Here is a 16390-nt window from a genome sequence, read left to right as displayed (position 1 = left end):
GTGTGTGTGTGTGTGTGTGTGTGTGTGTGTGTGTGTGTGTGTGTGTGTGTGTGTGTGTGTGTGTGTGTTGTTTGTCATACTTCCTGTTTTTGTCTTTTGAACATACTTTTACATCAACATCTGCCATGCTTCTCAGTACTGCTTATCCAAATGGTTATATTGTTTGAATAATGTCATTGCTCATCTAGACAGCGTGCTCTCATCACGTGACTGGGAATGCCCTGCACACAAGACCCTTTGTAGTGCATGAGATTGGTACATTATGTCTCCGAAACCCAAAGTATCAAGCAAGTTGGCAGTCATAATGCACTGGAAATAGTTCAGATGACTTGTGGGTCCTGATGAGCAGATGGCTACAATTCAGTGCACCTATCAATTTCTAACCGAGGTGCACATGCGCTAGAGTTACAGTAGTGTGTCTGTAGACAGACGGACGAAAGGACAATTGGAATGTAGCGCATGCGCTCTTTATTATTGGTGGTGTTAACTAGCAGCACACTGTACACTTGGCAGTCTAGTTGTGCAGTGTCCTTGCATGTGAAGTAGCTGTTCATGTTGTTGTGAGCTAAAATGAGTTGCAGCAGTCGAGGGTTTAGCACTTTAATACTTGTTCAAATTATTTAGTTTCTAAGAGAAAACTCATGTCAATGTCAATCAGCATCAGTTTGTTGGACTTAAATGTCTGAAATAAACCAGTTTCGTATCCAGCCTACATTCATGTATCTACCTGTCTATTTGTTGGTCTAATTTGCCATCTAAATTATGTGTCTCTGCACATACAATAGCTATAACTCAGAATGGATGGCTTTTGTACCATCCATCTCCGCATCAAGCTGGTTGTAGTCTACAAAGCCATCGATGTCAATCCAATTATTTGCAATCCATTTTTCTCCTTTGATAACATCACAACCACCATGAATTGTCCTGTTGTCAACTCTACTCAGCTGTCCGTCATTGTCCACGAAATGGCTATACCACAACACAGCAGACCCTAACTTTGGTTTCACCACAAGACCAGAATTACACTGGGCACTGAGGTTACAAAGACCAGTGCTCTGAAATTCACTGTAATCTAGGTTGGGTTCCATCCAAGCACCAGGAAAAGCTGTTGCTCCTCCATCAGGCACTTCATTGAGATAATACAACAATGTAAGGAAACGACATAATCGGCAACCGTCAGTCATCCTGCTTGTCAAGTAACAACAGGTTTGATTAGCCTCTTCAGGATCAGTATCCAGATGGCAGTGATAGTGTCCACCAACATCATAATGCACGACTTGAATATGCTCACTCGTCTCGACGATCACTGGTGGCAAATGAGTGAGTGCAATTAGTCTCTCCCTCAACTGCTGCAAGACGGGATCGGAGCTGGAGTCTTGACGTAACCATGTTTGGGAACTATATCGGACTTTGTACCAAGGATTTGCGTCACGTACTTTGTTAATAAACTCATTGACAGCAACTACATCAGAGCTGGCAAATTCTTCATAATTGAGTTTGCCATCAAGATCTTTGTCCAATTTCAACTGACTCAACATCTCATCAGCATCATCGCCGCTAAACTTGGCATTCGCTAAATCCATCATGTTCTGTATCAACTCTTCTTTATCTATCCATTCGTCTCCGTTAATGTTCCAGTCTTCCCATGCCTCTTTTGGATCAAATTCGTCGATAAAATCCTGATCCAAATAATCAAATTCATCACCAACCGGACTGTTCTCCATACCTTGTCGTTTTGCCAATTTTATGATGTGACTGCACTCTTTAGGTGTCAAGAAATCGTCAATAAAAAAGATTGGAGGTTCTACGTTAACTGTTGTCATCACAGATGGTTTATCCAGACCAGGAAGTTGGAGAATTTGTTTGTGTCCTTGTTTCTCTGGCCTCAATCGAACCAATGGTGGGTGCTTGTTTTGTAAAAATCTGTTACCTCCGCTACAAGTCAAAACAGCAAACAGAAGGAGACCAACATTAACGTGCATAATGTCTCTAGCGTTGAAATCCGTTGTAAGCAATCCGGGAACTTAAGATACGGATGCAGGAAAAGTTGCCTGGTTGCTCTAGAACTAATCAGATGATAGCAACTACGTGGAGTTTAGTAGAATAGACACGAGGGTGTTGTAATTGTTTGTCTAGGACTTTATACTACATACGTTGATGACAGTCAGATGGGTGAGCTACATGAATTGCAAAGCCAACTGCATAGCACTCATTCATTCATATATATTGCGAACTTTGAACTAAAATTTAGGTTTCAATTAATGAAGGAGTGTCTAAAACTCAACCACTTACAACATGTTTGTATTATGTGAATGTATCTATGTGCTATCTGTCAAGCTTCCTGTGTTTTGAACACACATAATATCAGGCATACTTTCAGCATAGCATGTATTTATTTATTTATTAATGTGGATTTGGGTGATATCATTGCTGTTATGAGATTTTGACAGTGTGCTTTTCGTTCACGTGACTCGGAGTGCTCTTTACCAAAGGAAGCTGACATGCACATTTTATTCAAAAATACACTGGAAATGTAGTTCAGACAACTTGTGGATTCTGATTGGTGAATTACTGCCAATCTAGTGCATCTTCAATCAATTTGATTCATATTTAATTAATTAATAATAAAAATTCATGTCAACCAAAAACAATTTTTGGACTTATAACATCCAGTTGCATATCCAGCCTACATTCTTGTTTCCGCCTGTAGGTATAAATTACTGTCTAAATCATAGGTCTCTGCACATACAATAGCTATAACTCAGAATGGATGGCTTTTGTACCATCCGTCTCCGCATCAAGCTGGCTGTAGTCTACAAAGCCATCAATATCGATCCAGTTATTTGCAATCCATTTGTCGCCTTTGATAACATCACAACCACCATGAATTGTCCTGTTGTCAACTCTACTCAGCTGTCCTTCATCATCCACAAAATGGCTATACCACAACACACCAGACCCTAACTTTGGTTTCACCACGAGACCAGAATTACACTGGGCACTGAGGTTACAAAGACCACTGCTTTCAAATTCATTGTAATCTAGGTTGGGTTCCATCCAAGCACCAGGAAAAGCTGTTGCTCCTCCATCAGGCACTTCATTGAGATAATACAACAATGTAAGGAAACGACATAATCGGCAACCGTCAGTCATCCTGCTGCTAAAGTGACAACAGGTTTGATTAGCCTCTTCAGGATTAGTATCCAGATGGCAGTGATAGTGTCCACCAACATCATAATGCACGACTTGAATATGTTCACTCGTCTCGACGATCACTCGTGGCAAATGAGTGAGTGCAATTAGTCTCTCCCTCAACTGCTGCAAGACGGGATCGGAGCTGGAGTCTTGACGTAACCATGTTTGGGAACTATATCGGACTTTGTACCAAGGATTTGCGTCACGTACTTTGTTAATAAACTCATTGACAGCAACTACATCAGAGCTGGCAAATTCTTCATAATTGAGTTTGCCATCAAGATCTTTGTCCAATTTCAACTGACTCAACATCTCATCAGCATCATCGCTGCTAAACTTGGCATTCGCTAAATCCATCATGTTCTGTATCAACTCTTCTTTATCTATCCATTCGTCTCCGTTAATGTTCCAGTCTTCCCATGCCTCTTTTGGATCAAATTTATCCATAAAATCCGGATCCAGATAATCAAATTCATCACCAACCGGACTGTTCTTCATACCTTGTCGTTTTGCCAAATTTATGATGTGACTGCACTCTTTAGGTGTCAAGAAATCGTCAATAAAAAAGATCGGAGGTTCTACGTTAACTGTTGTCATCACAGTCGGGTTATTGAGACCAGGAAGTTGGAGAATTTGTTTGTGTCCTTGTCTCTCTGGCCTCAATCGGACCAATGGTGGATGCTTATTTTGTAGAAATCTGCTACCCCTACTACAAACCAAAACAGCAAACAGAACGAGACCAACGTGCATGATCCTTGCGGTAATCAATCCGGGAACTTACAGTTACTCGTACGCATGCGTTTAAGTTATTTGAAAGTTTGAAAGTTGCGCGGTAAATTATGGATGATGATAGCGACTTCTCGTATAATCTCAGCTGGGCATGGACACCATCGCCAGCTTCAAGCTCTCACGAAGAAGGTGCTCACAGTTACGCAAGCACCGTGGGTAGCAAAATATCTAGCTAGAGTATATAAATGTACTTTTTAAATGTAGGGTAATTATTACTATGCAACGGCCAATGTCGTGCTTTAGTAGCATTCATGGCGTGTCACACACGCACATCTACATACGCACACACACACACACACACACACACACACACACACACACACACACACACACACACACACACACACACACACACACACATTCTAGCTAGAGCAACAACAATTTGATATTATAATACTATGGACTACTTTTACAAAATCTAAAACATCAATGGCGTAATTTATAATTGTGCTTGTCACTTTGAATTTATGTTTTAATTGTACGGGCAATCTTGTTGTTTACTGAAAGATTCAGTCATGTGGTGATTAGAATTGACCTTCTAGCTATGCATTGCATGCCACATAGTTTGACGTCGGTAAAGATGGATATTTATACTGGTAGATAGATATAGATATTGATAGATACAGTCTTCCCTTCATCGAAGCTCACCGTATCACCGGTTTTCGGCTCAGTAATAACAACTGTCTGTGCAATGGCTGCAATTAATTAAGAGAGAAAACACACAAGCAAATACAATTTTAGGATGTAATGGTGATTGCTGGGCGGATCGAGACATCAATGGCAGTATGGAATGGTTAAGAATAGGCACATACCCATAGAAGCAAACACTAGCAATAGTACAAGCTGCCTAAAAAGGCTGCACAGCTCATCTTGGTTGTGCACCTAGATTGCATGCGCTCTTGTCGATTTCAACTGATGTTAAAAATTAGGCTTTGCTTCGGAATGCGGTGAAGATTGAGTGCTACTGCGAATTAATCCAGCAACAAGATGATATACTCAGTTGTCTATCAGTTTTATGCCATTACGTGGTTTCTGTAAACATTCTGTCTTAGTTGTTTAGCAATTTTTTACGTGCTTATAATTGTTTATCTTGTTGCATGGTCAGTGGTGGTTGAGGAGGACGTCCAAGATGAATCACCTGAGCTGTATGCCATTAGAAAAAGATACCCACTGTTTGTAGAATCTGAATCATCAGAAGAATCTGATGACTCGTTTTTTAACGAGAAGTGGCCAAATGATAAGAATGAGGTGTCTGTTACCGAATGCAGTAGTAACGTCGAAATGGGAGGCATTTCTTGTTTGGGACAGACTTCTCTGTTGGATGTGGAGAATGATGAAATAGTGAGCAATATAGAAAGAGATAATGAGAGAGATCATCAGAGACAATCACCTTGCAGTCCTGTTGATGTATCACAGCACATCAGACAACCACTGTTTATCAGCAGTGGGCATGAAGATTCTGGAAAATCAAATTACAAGGAAGAGGTGATTGTGATAAGTGATGAAGAAGAAGCAGAAACCGAGAATTTCAAATGTGCAAGGCTTGTTACTTTGTCAGATGATGAAGGTGAAGCAAGCATTGACAACCAACAAACACAAGGCAGTAAGACTCAATGTCAGAATCAGTTGTCTCTAAATGTGTCAACTTTAGTGCCATGATCTAGCTTGATTGATCTGCTAAAATAATTGTCATTAATATGTTCACTTGCATAGAGTCATTGTTGAGGCGCTTACCACCGAAATTTTGTTCAAAACTGTACATACATATATAGTAATGTTATGGTTTGTTTTTCTTTCTAGAGTCTTTGACTGAAAGCAACAGGAGGGCGGATGTGGAGTCCTTAGATTTTTTGGTTGATTTGGAGAATGACGAGGCAGCGAGTGACTACACAGAAATTGACAGCAGTGGTAGTCAGAGAATACCTTTACCGTCTTTCTGCATAAACAAGATCTCTCCGAATTCTCACGTTGATGAAAGCATTATTGATTTAATTTCTCTGACTGATAGTTTGTCTATCAGAACAGAATCAGGAATTAATGATGATTCACAGTTTGGAGAAGAATGCGCTATCAAACCCTTTTTAGTGCAGACTCCGGAAACTGAACTCTCATGTGAAATATTTTCTGACACTCAAATTCAGAAACAATCATCTTGCAGCCCTGTCTTGCAACACAAGCAACCACTCTTTGTTTGTTCTGACCAAGAAGATTCTGACAGTTCTCCTACAAACATTTATCCGACTCGACAAGGGCCTCGTCCTCACATTATTATGAGTGATGAAGAAGACGAAAATGAAGATTTTTCATGTGTAGGACTTGCTCTTGATTCAGATGATGAAGATTTACCTGTTGCTGAGTCGGCTTCCAGTCCTCCACTTTGTCAGATTCAATTTCCTGGTAAAGTGTGTGAACTTAGTGTATGAACTTTAAATCTGTTTGAACAGACATGTACAGAATGAACAGAACAGAACGGTTTGAACAGAATGTCTTGTTTAGTCCTTTTTTGATACAATTGTTGCTTGAACTTTGTCAATTAATGCATACTACAATTGTTGCATTGGATATTAGTGCATGTGTATATTTATTAGCACATGAGCTGTGATTGTGTAGCAATCTTATGGCAGCACTTGAAGCTACTTTGGTTAAATTGCTTGTTGCAGCAGCACGATTTCTTGTGCATGGATGTTTATTGATAATAAGAGACTGCATGAATTCTTGATGTGAGCAATACTGTACTTTTATGAAAGCATATGCAATTTTGGTATGCATTAATGTAAGTATTTTTGTTTACTTAAACTATTGGATTGTTAAATGTGCAGTACATAGTCGTAGGAAGATTTGAAGTTTGAGTGGCCAACCACGTATTCATTATAGCACTTGGGGTAATGCAAGTGAGGCAGGAAAAGTATTAGGGGCCAGGGCCTCTTTGACTCCACAGTTTGTCTAAGTAGTAGGATGACCAACTGACTATTGTAGTCACCAATTTTCAACCATTTGCTGTGTCTACTTCTTATTGTTGTAAATGTAGCAGCACTGTATACAATAATACCTATTTTTCTCAAAACATTTTGGTACTAATTGACTGTCTTATACTGAAGGGTTGAGAACTCCCAGTCATTTGTCATTTAAAACTCCTATCTCAGCTCTTCAATCTGAATCATGTCGAAAATACACTCAGCACAGAGATGATTTGACTCGAGATCTTCAACTTACCTTCAATAAAACAGTGTTTAATAACCAGGTGATCTTCTATTCTCTTTATACTATGAGCTGAATGATTTGTATTAAACAATCCTTATTTTTCTCAACTTTAGCTTCCAGATTTTGAAATTACATGGAATAAAAGATTGACAAACACAGCAGGGAAAACGATTTCTTTGAGGTAAGAACACTATTGAGTGCTATGGTACACAAGTGGCATTGCTTACATGAGTGAAATTGCAGAGCAAGTGATGGACGTCGCATGGCAAAAATTGAGCTTTCATGTAAAGTTTGTGATAGATATGGTATGTAACAAATTTGCAGTATTGCTGTTATTTATTTTTATACGGTATTTATCTATTGTTTATTCAACATCTGTGTGACTTTGTGTCTGCTTGTTTGTGGTTTTATTTTGTTGTCGTTTTCTAGTACTGCATGCATGGTTACAGATCGTTTGAGAGATACTCTGATTCACGAAATGTGCCACGCTGCAACTTGGCTAATTGATGGAAATAGACGTGATCAACACGGCCCATGCTGGCAATCATGGTAAGCAATTTAATTTGCTTAATTTATTTAGCGGCGACATAGACAACTGCATATTTACAATGAAGTTGTATGTTTGGACAAAATGACAAAAGTGTGTTTTGCAACAATGGCTTACAGGCTAGCTAATTTTAAGTATATGGCAACACAGTTGTTTAGTCGCAGAGGGATTGTGTACTGTAATTGAGGCAGTGTTGTAATTTTTGGAGCAGATAATTTATATAGACTATTACACAAGCCAAAATTTGCTCAAGCAGATGACACATATTGGTCTCATGAACAACATTCAGGTCAGAATGCAGTTGTGTAGTTGGCCATGCAGTCACTACGTCAAACTCACAATGTGTGGTACCTGTGAGTTTACTCTCTCGTCTGAATGTGTGTGCTAGGCATCGCTCAGCTCTTGTAATGAAATCAAGCACTTTAATGTTATCTTTTATCTAGGAAATGAGCAAAGAGTGATAGCATGCATGTTGGAGGATACTATGATAATTTGTGTAGTAGACTACAGCTTCTACACATGATTTCGTTTGTGTGTGCGCACAGGACAGACAAAGCCATGAGGGCACATCCTGAGTTGCCTAAAATAAGAAGATGCCACAGCTACCAGATCCACAAGAAGTTTATTTACAAGTGCTGTAATTGCGTTTACACGTACTGTACAATCCTGTGGTTTAGGATTTATTTGGATTATTATTAATATAATATTTGTGTTTATAGAATCGGACGGCATTCAAAATCAATCAAGATAAGTACAGCAAAGTGTCCCTATTGCGGAAGGTAATCAGAGCTGTGGATTCTATTGTGTAGACGTAGTGGAAAATGACTAAGAATAATTATTGTAAGTAGGGACTGACAACGCAAAATGCATTGTAGGAACATTTTGTTAGCATACAAATATTCTTATTATGATGTGATGAGATTGCAACAAATCACAGTGTGTGTGTGTGTGTGTGTGTGTGTGTGTGTGTGTGTGTGTGTGTGTGTGTGTGTGTGTGTGTGTGTGTGTGTGTGTGTGTGTGTGTGTGTGTGTGTGTGTGACAGGGATTGAATGTACTGTATGGTAACAAAACAACAACTACAATGGGTCGGTCATGTCACAAGAATAAATGACAGAAGGCTACCAAAGTAAGTGTTCTATGGACAGTTGTTAAATGCTAAGAGAAGAACTGGTGGCCAAAACCTTTGATATAAAGACATGTTGCATCATCATCTGCAGAATGTGGGCATCAATCAGGACAATTGGGAGTCACTGGCGTCTGATCGTTTGGTTTGGAGGAAGAAAGTGTCATCTGGTCTGAAGAAGTTTGAGGATGAGAGAATGAAAAAATTAGAAGAATGACGACACATACATCAGCAAATGGCACAAGTAGTAACTACAAGTCAATATAGTATGCACCATCTGTCATCACGATTGTCATTCTCGTATTGACCTCTATGCACATGAACAAGCACACAAGCGATGGTTGAATTCTAATCAGTAGAGAAGTCGTGAACTTGTGTAGCAGACAATGAATGTGTGTGCGTGCGTGTGCGTGCGTGCGTGCGTGTGTGTGTGTGTGTGTGTGTGTGTGTGTGTGTGTGTGTGTGTGTGTGTGTGTGTGTGTGTGTGTGTGTGTGTAGCAAATACTTTACTTTAACTGTGAATTAATCAAGTCTGTGTAATATAATGCTTGATTCTCTATGAAGCTATGAAAGTCGTAAAACACTCTTGTTATTTACAGTTCAATAGAGCTGATGCCCAACTTGCGACAAGATGGCACTCCAGCACCACCCCGCACAGCAAACAAATGGATCCAGTTCGTGAATGAGCATAAAGACCAAGTGCGCGCAGACAATCCGGGCATGAGCCAAACTGCGGTACTCCAACATCTGAGCGCTCAATACAGAGCACTCAAAGAACTTAATTAATTAAAATCATTTCTATTGTGCACATGGTTTTATTAGGACATTTTGCAATTTATGTCACCTTAGCTTTTTCTAAATTTGTTGGCCTTACTTAGCTAATAAATTCGTGAATAGTAATAGCTAATTAGCCTTCAACATGTTGCGTTCAATTTCGCAGTTGTGTATGTTCAACCGGAAGAAGCTAATTGACTAATTACCGACCTGAATACAGGATGTTGAGGCTGATTTCCTAGTCGATCTGATACTAAAACCACAGTTGCGTCGCGTCTAGACAATGCATATGCGAGCGAGCTCACACAGCAAACAGCTATTGTGGGTCTTCCACAAATAGGAAACGGATAAGCACAGCGTGTCACTGCAAGTTACAGAAATCACAAGTCGAGCTGTTGAAGCAACAATCTGAAAGATATACGGTTTCGTAGAAACAATGGTTGAAATACACGAGAGTAAAACTGGGCTCCGCCACGCCTAGCAGAACGTGACGCACTCTGATTATCGCCCCGGTGCCATCAATTTGCACCAGCGAGGCGAGAGCTATTAGAGCTACCGAGTTGAAAACAAACTCAATTTTGTACCTGCGTCTCTTTGTATAACGAGTCCTTGTCACTGCTCATTGCGTGGCTACGGTCACGGGCTTCCTCCGTTGTGTCCAGCCCCTCTGTGTAATTCAATCAGGAGGCTGTAATTACAAGGTAAACGCCTCATCCCGCTTGCCCGACATCAGTCCACGCTGTGTGCCAAGTTTGCTGTGCACGAGTTCGGTGTTGCTGCATCCGATCGGTTTAGGAAATATGTCCGTGTATTCAGGAGGCGTCGAGAAGAGCGAGAAGACGAGAGGTGAGGCTGTGGTTTGCCTTCGCGTGCAGTGCGTAGGATAACTTTACTCAACTGTAAGGTACACAAGAACTAAAGCTGCAGGCGTTGTGCCTTACATGTTGTTTAGATTCTAAATGATCTGTCGTCTGTATACTTCCACTTTTGTGATGAAAGGGAAAAGTTGACTTTCATGTGGATGTCGAAGGTCGCGCGGGAACTAACGGGATATCTTTAGGCTGCTAGCTGAACGACGCGTTTGCCAATTGAATCATTTTGTAACTTATACGGACGTGTTGCATGGGCGAAACCGAGACACTATGTTGTCTGCCGTGGTGCTAAGTATCGACGTTTGTGTTGGCAGTTCGTACCTGATTGCTGCGGATTTTGCTGCGGCTTGGCTTCATGGCTGTTACGAATGGAAAGACACGGGTGTGTGCTGGTTCCGTTTTACTTTAGCGTTCCTGCCGTTTGTTAGCTCGAAAGCGGAGTTGCGGTGAAACCGTTTTGCTGCATCATTCGAAACAGTTTTGTTGACCGTTACATGGTGACGTCGAAAATGTAAACACCAGAGTGACATCATGAGAACCCTGAGAACCACAGGTGTGCATGCGCTCCTAGAGCAACATTCTTACCGCGCCTGTCTAAATAGGCGGGTTGCTCCTGGTGGTTGCTTTTTTCTCATGACATAACGTCTAAATCAGTAGCCAGTTAATTAATGTGTTGCAGTGGCTAATCAAGTAAATAGTCAAACCCACCTATTATGGTCTATTGCAGAGGCCAAAGACAAAATAGACAATGAAGAGCAAGAAGCGCAGCAGTACAGACGCTTATTGTCAATTGTTCTGAGTCGACTGGATCGTATGGCTGCTCAGGTGAACGAAGAGACGAGCATTGTTAGCAGATCAAGCAAGTCATCAAGTGATAGTGAAGAGACTGACAATCCTGGTGAGCAAGGTCCAGTGAAATCAGTGCGGTTTCGAGTGAATGGTGCAGTGACTGAGCCAGAAAAAACAGCCAAACAAGTGATCGATTGTGATTGGAAGGTTTTGCTTGATGCCGCCTTCTTTGGAAACAAAGGAGATTCTATGAAGAGGTATCAATCAGCTGTACAACGTATTACTCAATTACAGGAAGATTATGAAGCAGCTGTGAGTGAACGAGATGCAATGTTGAAGAACACTCGTCTCACGAGTCAGAAAGTTCGAGCTTTGGAGTCAGACAATGTCACACTAAGAGATGTTCTGTTTAAGACCCACGAGGAAAAGGAAGAGTATGTTGTCGAGCTAAGCATGGAAAGAAATGCTGCTGAAGAGAGTGTGAGTAAGTTGACGGCAGATCTTGAGAGTACACAAAAAGAATTAAAGAGGTTGACTGAAGAGAAGAAAATGGCAGTTGACCAAGAGATCGAAGCTCAAGACAAGCTCAGACGGATGCGTGGCCAAATAGATAAGATGGACGAACAGTTGAATAATGCTTTGACTGAGCGAGATAGAGTTCTTGATGAAAATGTTGTTACGTTGTCAAAATGTGGTGAACTTAGCCAGACAGCCGCTATATCAAAGAAGGAACGAGATCAGTTGGCTGATGAGAAACGCATACTTGAAGTCAGGCTCAAGTCATTCCAAGAAGAATTTGATCAGATGGTGAAGAGCAGAGATGGCGTTGAGAGAATCAGATTAGAGAAAGAGGAGCTAGATGCAAAGCTAGAAAATTTACAGAGTGAATACAACATGCTTAAAGATCAGTACGAATGGTCCCTAAATGAGTGCAGCAAAGCGATGTCCAAGTCTGAGGCTCTAAGAAAGGATGTCAGATCTTTAGCACTTTCGAGAGACAATCTTTTGGCTGAACGAGATGAAGCGCGAGAAGAACTATATAAATCTAAGGCCCAGGAAATTGTACTTCGGAATGAACTACAGACCCTCAAAGCAGAGCTCGAAAATGCCAATGGCAAGTTGAGTTTACTTCGATCAGTCATGGAGTCACCCAAGTTAAAAGGCAGTAGCGAGTCTCTTCTTGGTGAAGCATCACCTGAAAAGCAAGCAATGGTAGGTTGCAAATTGTGATTACTGAATTTCGATTTGTGCATTGAAAGGATGTATTGCTGCTGTTTAGGTGGGTTCTAATATTCAGTTGCATCAGTGTGATTCAGACTACCTGACAGCAGATTCTGTATCTGCACCGAGTGCTTCAAGTGACAAAGACTTATTTCGATCAGAGATCGACAGTCATGGTTCCAGGTCTGTCTCTCCAAGTGACTGTCGTCCAAAAGTGAGTACAGTAATGTAGTCATGATGAAGTGTTGATCTTTCTAGTCGTACATACTGTATTTTCTTTGACAATTTAGAGATCTGATGGTACAATGGTGTGAAGTGCTTCTTTTGACTGGAAGAGAATAATAGTGGCAGTGGAAGATCTACAATATCTCTAAATGTATCTGAATTAATATGTACATATCTGATAGACATTTTGACTGCAGTCCAGCTTGATACTAGATGTTTTAGTCATTACACGTTTTTATAGTTGATAGTGATGTTTATGTTTTAGTTTATTTTGGAAATAGTGTTAGAATGGTTCTGAGTCAGTGATGACTTCAAATTTAGTTTTGTAGATATTATTACATAATTTCAATCTGGATCTTCAATCAAGTTTTGATATAGGCATTTGCTACATACAGCATACAGCAGCATCAGAGCCTCTGAGTAGTTACTCTAGCGGTATCTCTACACACCGCTTTGGTTTTTTTCGTATTACACGGCTCTGTAAGGGGCCTCGTAGTACGTCTCAATACTTGAAACGCGCGCGTTGTCGATATCAAATCCGATTATATGTCGATACTTTTGCGGAGGTATTTGCTGACGGTTCTAGGCAGCCGAAATGCTGCACGTATAGCACGTAAGCCGCTCTGACATTTTTGAAGAACTTGGGTGGCGAAGCCTTTTTAACAGGTCTACGCAGAAGCAAATGCTGTTGTGGCCACTCTGTCTTGCTACGAAAATCAGTCGTTGTGTCGAGCCTATGTCCTCGTCTACTGACTAGAGTTTTGTGTACAGGCTCAACAGGTGACAGTCTAGGAGAGAGAGAAGGCGTGTGTGAACTGGGCAGCTGGCCCATGTATTCTAGTTACAGTGTTCTGATTGTATGCTCGTATGTCAGGCTCTTCGAAGACTGATAGAAGAGGGAGAACTTATACTTACCAGGGCAACACCTATATATCAGCTACTAGAGCTTTAAATGATTATCTTTTAGATTTCAGGTATCTAAATTTCTAATTTCTATTTTAATTTCCATTTTAATTTTTTCTTTATATTAGTGATTTGGACAACTTGACACAGTATGCAGTTCGAGATGCATATGGAGATGCTGAAAGACCTGTAGAACTGATGTACCGGTTACAAGATGTCAGGCAAAAGTAATTTTTTAAATTCAGAAATTTGTGTTTGTGTAGCTTAGTCTCATTTTAGGGCTTTTCAAGTTTGGGGTAGTAAAGAGGCTTTAGAGAACGAAGCAAAACAAAGGCAGTTGGAGACTGAAGAGGATGAAAAACGACGCAAACGTATGTGTAACTTTACTCTGTCCTGTTGTATGTAAGACAGGGATATGGTTGTGTAGAACTAGGTGCACTGATTGGTTATTTGAAGAAGTCCGTGAAAGACAAGACTCGACAGGCAGTCGATCATGAGGTCCATCACATTCTGGACCACATTAGCATTTGATTATAGATTACGATTATGAATTTATTTGAAGGCTTTCGGTGCAAGAGAAGATAGAGTTTCATTTCTTCATGGGTCAGCAAGGATTGTCATGTATGCTATTGTAAGGTGAGACCCTACTGAATTAGGTTGACTTGTTCTGTTGGCAAAATGTGCTGGTATGTACTGGCATTCTGTGTAAATCTTTTGAACGACTAGCTTGTGACATTTTCTATTCTTCTATTTTATAGTAATGCAACAGTCATGTTATTCAAAGTTGTCGCATGGCTATACACTGGCTCATCATCAATGCTTTCTGAATCAATACATTCATTTGTCGACACTGCAAATCAGGTAATTTATATCCATGAATTGTTTATCAAATGCATATTTTGTAGTTTATGTGGACTTGAAAAATTAGTGATTATGTTATATAGAAATAGAACTTTAACAGTAAAACAATTGAAATTTGTATGTGATTTATATCTGTAGGCTTTATTAGCATTTGGGATTGCTCAATCAATTCGTCGACCTGATCCTGATCATCCGTATGATTATAACAATATGTATTTGTAGTAAATTTGATTGTACGCAACTGACAGGTATGGATTTTCACGAGCACAGTATGTGTATGCTCTTATCAGCGGGATGGGTGTATTCTTTCTGGGAGCTGGAGTGTCACTCTATCATGGTGTAACTAGTCTTTTACATCCTCCAACTTTGCAATCACTTCCTGTGGTATGGAATGCTAGAAACTTTTGTCTGATTAGTGTTTTACTGACATATGCTCAGGCTTTAACTGTGTTGGGTGGCTCACTACTTGTGGAGACTGGTCAGTGATTTTACTTGTGCACAACTGATACCATGACAGACGACGTTACTATGTAGGAGTATTGTTATCTGCATTTAGCCACATCAGAAGGAGTGCATTTGACAGTAAAGTGAGCTTTAGAGAGTATGGTAAGATCGGAGACGACCAATATGAGACTGTTTCTTTTAATTAAAGTCAATTTACTATCATATTTTAATTTAGTTATACGAGGGCGTGACCCTAGTGCAGTTGCTGTTCTTATGGAGGATAGTGCTGCTGTGTTAGGTGTATTCCTTGCAGCCAGCTGTCTTGGTTTGACTTACGTCTTCAATAACCCAGTGTATGATGCAATTGGTTCTATCTGCATTGGAAGTCAGTTTCATTGTAGTGTTGTTGTGATACAAGTGTCTAGAAGTTTTGTTTGCATTGCAGCATTACTGGGAACTGTCGCTTTATTTCTTGTGCGGAGAAATGGAGAGCTACTAGTCGGAAGGTGAACAACACGTGTATTGACAAAATGGTGTAGCGTGATGTTGAGCTGTTTGGTTAGAACTATCGATGCCCATAAATTGCGACAAATTATTGAAATTATAGAAGATGACGTCATGGTTAGGTTAGTAGTACTGTTGTTGCTTGATTAATGTTTACCTTACACCTTGACATGTACAGATCAATTCATGACGTCAAAGCAGTTGACTTGGGTATAGCAGAGTGCGTGGATTTATTTAAACTCAGTAATTAATTGAACGAATTTATATGATTAGGAGCTAATACATTACGCTTTAAAGCTGAGGTAAACTTTGATGGTCGCGAGGTTGCTCGAGCTCATGTCAGCAGACTGGACTTAGAACCACTGTTAAGGGTTAGTTGCTCCAGTGAGCTGTGTATGCTTTCAGACTCTTAGTATTTCTTTTATAGGAGGTGAGCCAGTTGACCACGGTAGGAGAATTTGAACAGTTTCTGTTACATCATGGGGAACAGGTGGTAGATGTTCTTGCCATTGAAGTCGATAGGATAGAAAAAAACATAAAGGTAAGTTATATGTTCGCAGTGAGTTGATACTATCCTATAGTTGCTTGTTTATAATCATAGAAGGCAAATCCTGACTGTCGTCATGTTGATTTGGAGATTTTGTAGCCAAAGAGATGTTTGTATAATATTGTGAATAACAGCTAACTAACAGTGCTGCTGTATAGAATGAGATTCCAATGTAGACTATATGGTAGTGTTTAGTTTCACCGTTGGTATGAAGGCCAAGAGTTTGAGTCTGCAGAGATACGAAGTAGTGCCTCTTGCATTATCTCTTCTTTCTGATATCACAATATCAATGTGGCTGAGAATTCTGTAGATATTGTCAAAGTGCAGGCAGTGTTTGCACATGAAATTGAAGTATGAAGTGCACTAAAATGTATTGACGATTCCAAAAATACAA

The 16390-nt window shown here is 40.2% G+C and overlaps 5 protein-coding genes across 6 annotated transcripts; 3 read left to right on the top strand and 2 right to left on the bottom strand.

Moving 5' to 3' along the window:
* Nucleotides 1-486: 486 nt before the first annotated feature.
* On the bottom strand, nucleotides 487-1989 carry LOC134189902 (transmembrane prolyl 4-hydroxylase-like). Its single transcript, XM_062658297.1, has one exon. The coding sequence runs from the start codon at nucleotides 1980-1982 to the stop codon at nucleotides 786-788; it is 1197 nt and encodes a 398-aa protein (XP_062514281.1). The 5' UTR covers nucleotides 1983-1989; the 3' UTR covers nucleotides 487-785.
* Nucleotides 1990-2485: 496 nt separating this feature from the next.
* On the bottom strand, nucleotides 2486-3955 carry LOC134189972 (transmembrane prolyl 4-hydroxylase-like). The gene has a single exon (XM_062658374.1). It carries the CDS (start codon nucleotides 3943-3945, stop codon nucleotides 2755-2757), a length of 1191 nt encoding a protein of 396 aa, XP_062514358.1. The 5' UTR covers nucleotides 3946-3955; the 3' UTR covers nucleotides 2486-2754.
* Nucleotides 3956-4003: 48 nt separating this feature from the next.
* LOC134189742 (germ cell nuclear acidic protein-like) lies at nucleotides 4004-9774 on the top strand. Of its 2 annotated transcripts, none has more exons than XM_062658110.1 (10): nucleotides 4004-4113; nucleotides 5090-5587; nucleotides 5785-6381; nucleotides 7083-7225; nucleotides 7299-7366; nucleotides 7429-7490; nucleotides 7635-7734; nucleotides 8278-8364; nucleotides 8452-8511; nucleotides 9456-9774. In XM_062658110.1, exons 1-10 carry the CDS (start codon nucleotides 4035-4037, stop codon nucleotides 9640-9642), a joined length of 1881 nt encoding a protein of 626 aa, XP_062514094.1. In that variant the 5' UTR covers nucleotides 4004-4034; the 3' UTR covers nucleotides 9643-9774. The 2 variants fall into 2 exon arrangements, with proteins under 2 accessions (XP_062514094.1, XP_062514093.1); XM_062658109.1 differs by having other exon boundaries at nucleotides 8278-8385.
* A 475-nt stretch (nucleotides 9775-10249) lies between these two features.
* LOC134190195 (uncharacterized) lies at nucleotides 10250-13099 on the top strand. Its single transcript, XM_062658633.1, has 4 exons — nucleotides 10250-10476; nucleotides 11230-12503; nucleotides 12571-12726; nucleotides 12803-13099. The coding sequence occupies exons 1-4, from the start codon at nucleotides 10431-10433 to the stop codon at nucleotides 12824-12826; spliced, it is 1500 nt and encodes a 499-aa protein (XP_062514617.1). The 5' UTR covers nucleotides 10250-10430; the 3' UTR covers nucleotides 12827-13099.
* Nucleotides 13100-13283: 184 nt separating this feature from the next.
* Nucleotides 13284-16190, top strand: LOC134190376 (proton-coupled zinc antiporter SLC30A9, mitochondrial-like). The gene is made up of 19 exons (XM_062658828.1): nucleotides 13284-13350; nucleotides 13404-13541; nucleotides 13612-13711; nucleotides 13769-13867; nucleotides 13920-14011; nucleotides 14068-14138; nucleotides 14203-14276; nucleotides 14399-14501; nucleotides 14640-14695; nucleotides 14750-14885; nucleotides 14940-14979; nucleotides 15036-15107; nucleotides 15181-15330; nucleotides 15391-15451; nucleotides 15509-15571; nucleotides 15628-15659; nucleotides 15723-15820; nucleotides 15877-15990; nucleotides 16051-16190. Exons 1-19 carry the CDS (start codon nucleotides 13284-13286, stop codon nucleotides 16093-16095), a joined length of 1611 nt encoding a protein of 536 aa, XP_062514812.1. The 3' UTR covers nucleotides 16096-16190.
* The last annotated feature ends 200 nt before the right edge of the window (nucleotides 16191-16390 follow it).

This window comes from Corticium candelabrum, chromosome 14 (assembly GCF_963422355.1).
Source record: "Corticium candelabrum chromosome 14, ooCorCand1.1, whole genome shotgun sequence".
Lineage (NCBI taxonomy): Eukaryota > Metazoa > Porifera > Homoscleromorpha > Homosclerophorida > Plakinidae > Corticium > Corticium candelabrum.
Note: the sequence above shows the minus strand (reverse complement) of the source record. Positions and strands in the feature narration are given on the sequence as shown.

What these genes read in the sequence shown, in the direction of transcription:
- LOC134189902 (XM_062658297.1), bottom strand. Translation starts at nt 1,982, where the DNA reads ATGCACGTTAATGTTGGTCTCCTTCTGTTTGCTGTTTTGACTTGTAGC.
- LOC134189972 (XM_062658374.1), bottom strand. Translation starts at nt 3,945, where the DNA reads ATGCACGTTGGTCTCGTTCTGTTTGCTGTTTTGGTTTGTAGTAGGGGT.
- LOC134189742 (XM_062658109.1), top strand. Translation starts at nt 4,035, where the DNA reads ATGGATGATGATAGCGACTTCTCGTATAATCTCAGCTGGGCATGGACA. An exon ending in AAACAGTGTTTAATAACCAG is followed by an intron (nt 7,226 to 7,298) that starts GTGATCTTCTAT and finishes TCTCAACTTTAG; the next exon opens with CTTCCAGATTTTGAAATTAC. An exon ending in TAAAGTTTGTGATAGATATG is followed by an intron (nt 7,491 to 7,634) that starts GTATGTAACAAA and finishes GCATGGTTACAG; the next exon opens with ATCGTTTGAGAGATACTCTG.
- LOC134190195 (XM_062658633.1), top strand. Translation starts at nt 10,431, where the DNA reads ATGTCCGTGTATTCAGGAGGCGTCGAGAAGAGCGAGAAGACGAGAG. An exon ending in CACCTGAAAAGCAAGCAATG is followed by an intron (nt 12,504 to 12,570) that starts GTAGGTTGCAAA and finishes GCTGCTGTTTAG; the next exon opens with GTGGGTTCTAATATTCAGTT. An exon ending in CAAGTGACTGTCGTCCAAAA is followed by an intron (nt 12,727 to 12,802) that starts GTGAGTACAGTA and finishes TTGACAATTTAG; the next exon opens with AGATCTGATGGTACAATGGT.
- LOC134190376 (XM_062658828.1), top strand. Translation starts at nt 13,284, where the DNA reads ATGTCGATACTTTTGCGGAGGTATTTGCTGACGGTTCTAGGCAGCCGA. An exon ending in CGTCAAAGCAGTTGACTTGG is followed by an intron (nt 15,660 to 15,722) that starts GTATAGCAGAGT and finishes TTATATGATTAG; the next exon opens with GAGCTAATACATTACGCTTT. An exon ending in GGATAGAAAAAAACATAAAG is followed by an intron (nt 15,991 to 16,050) that starts GTAAGTTATATG and finishes TTATAATCATAG; the next exon opens with AAGGCAAATCCTGACTGTCG.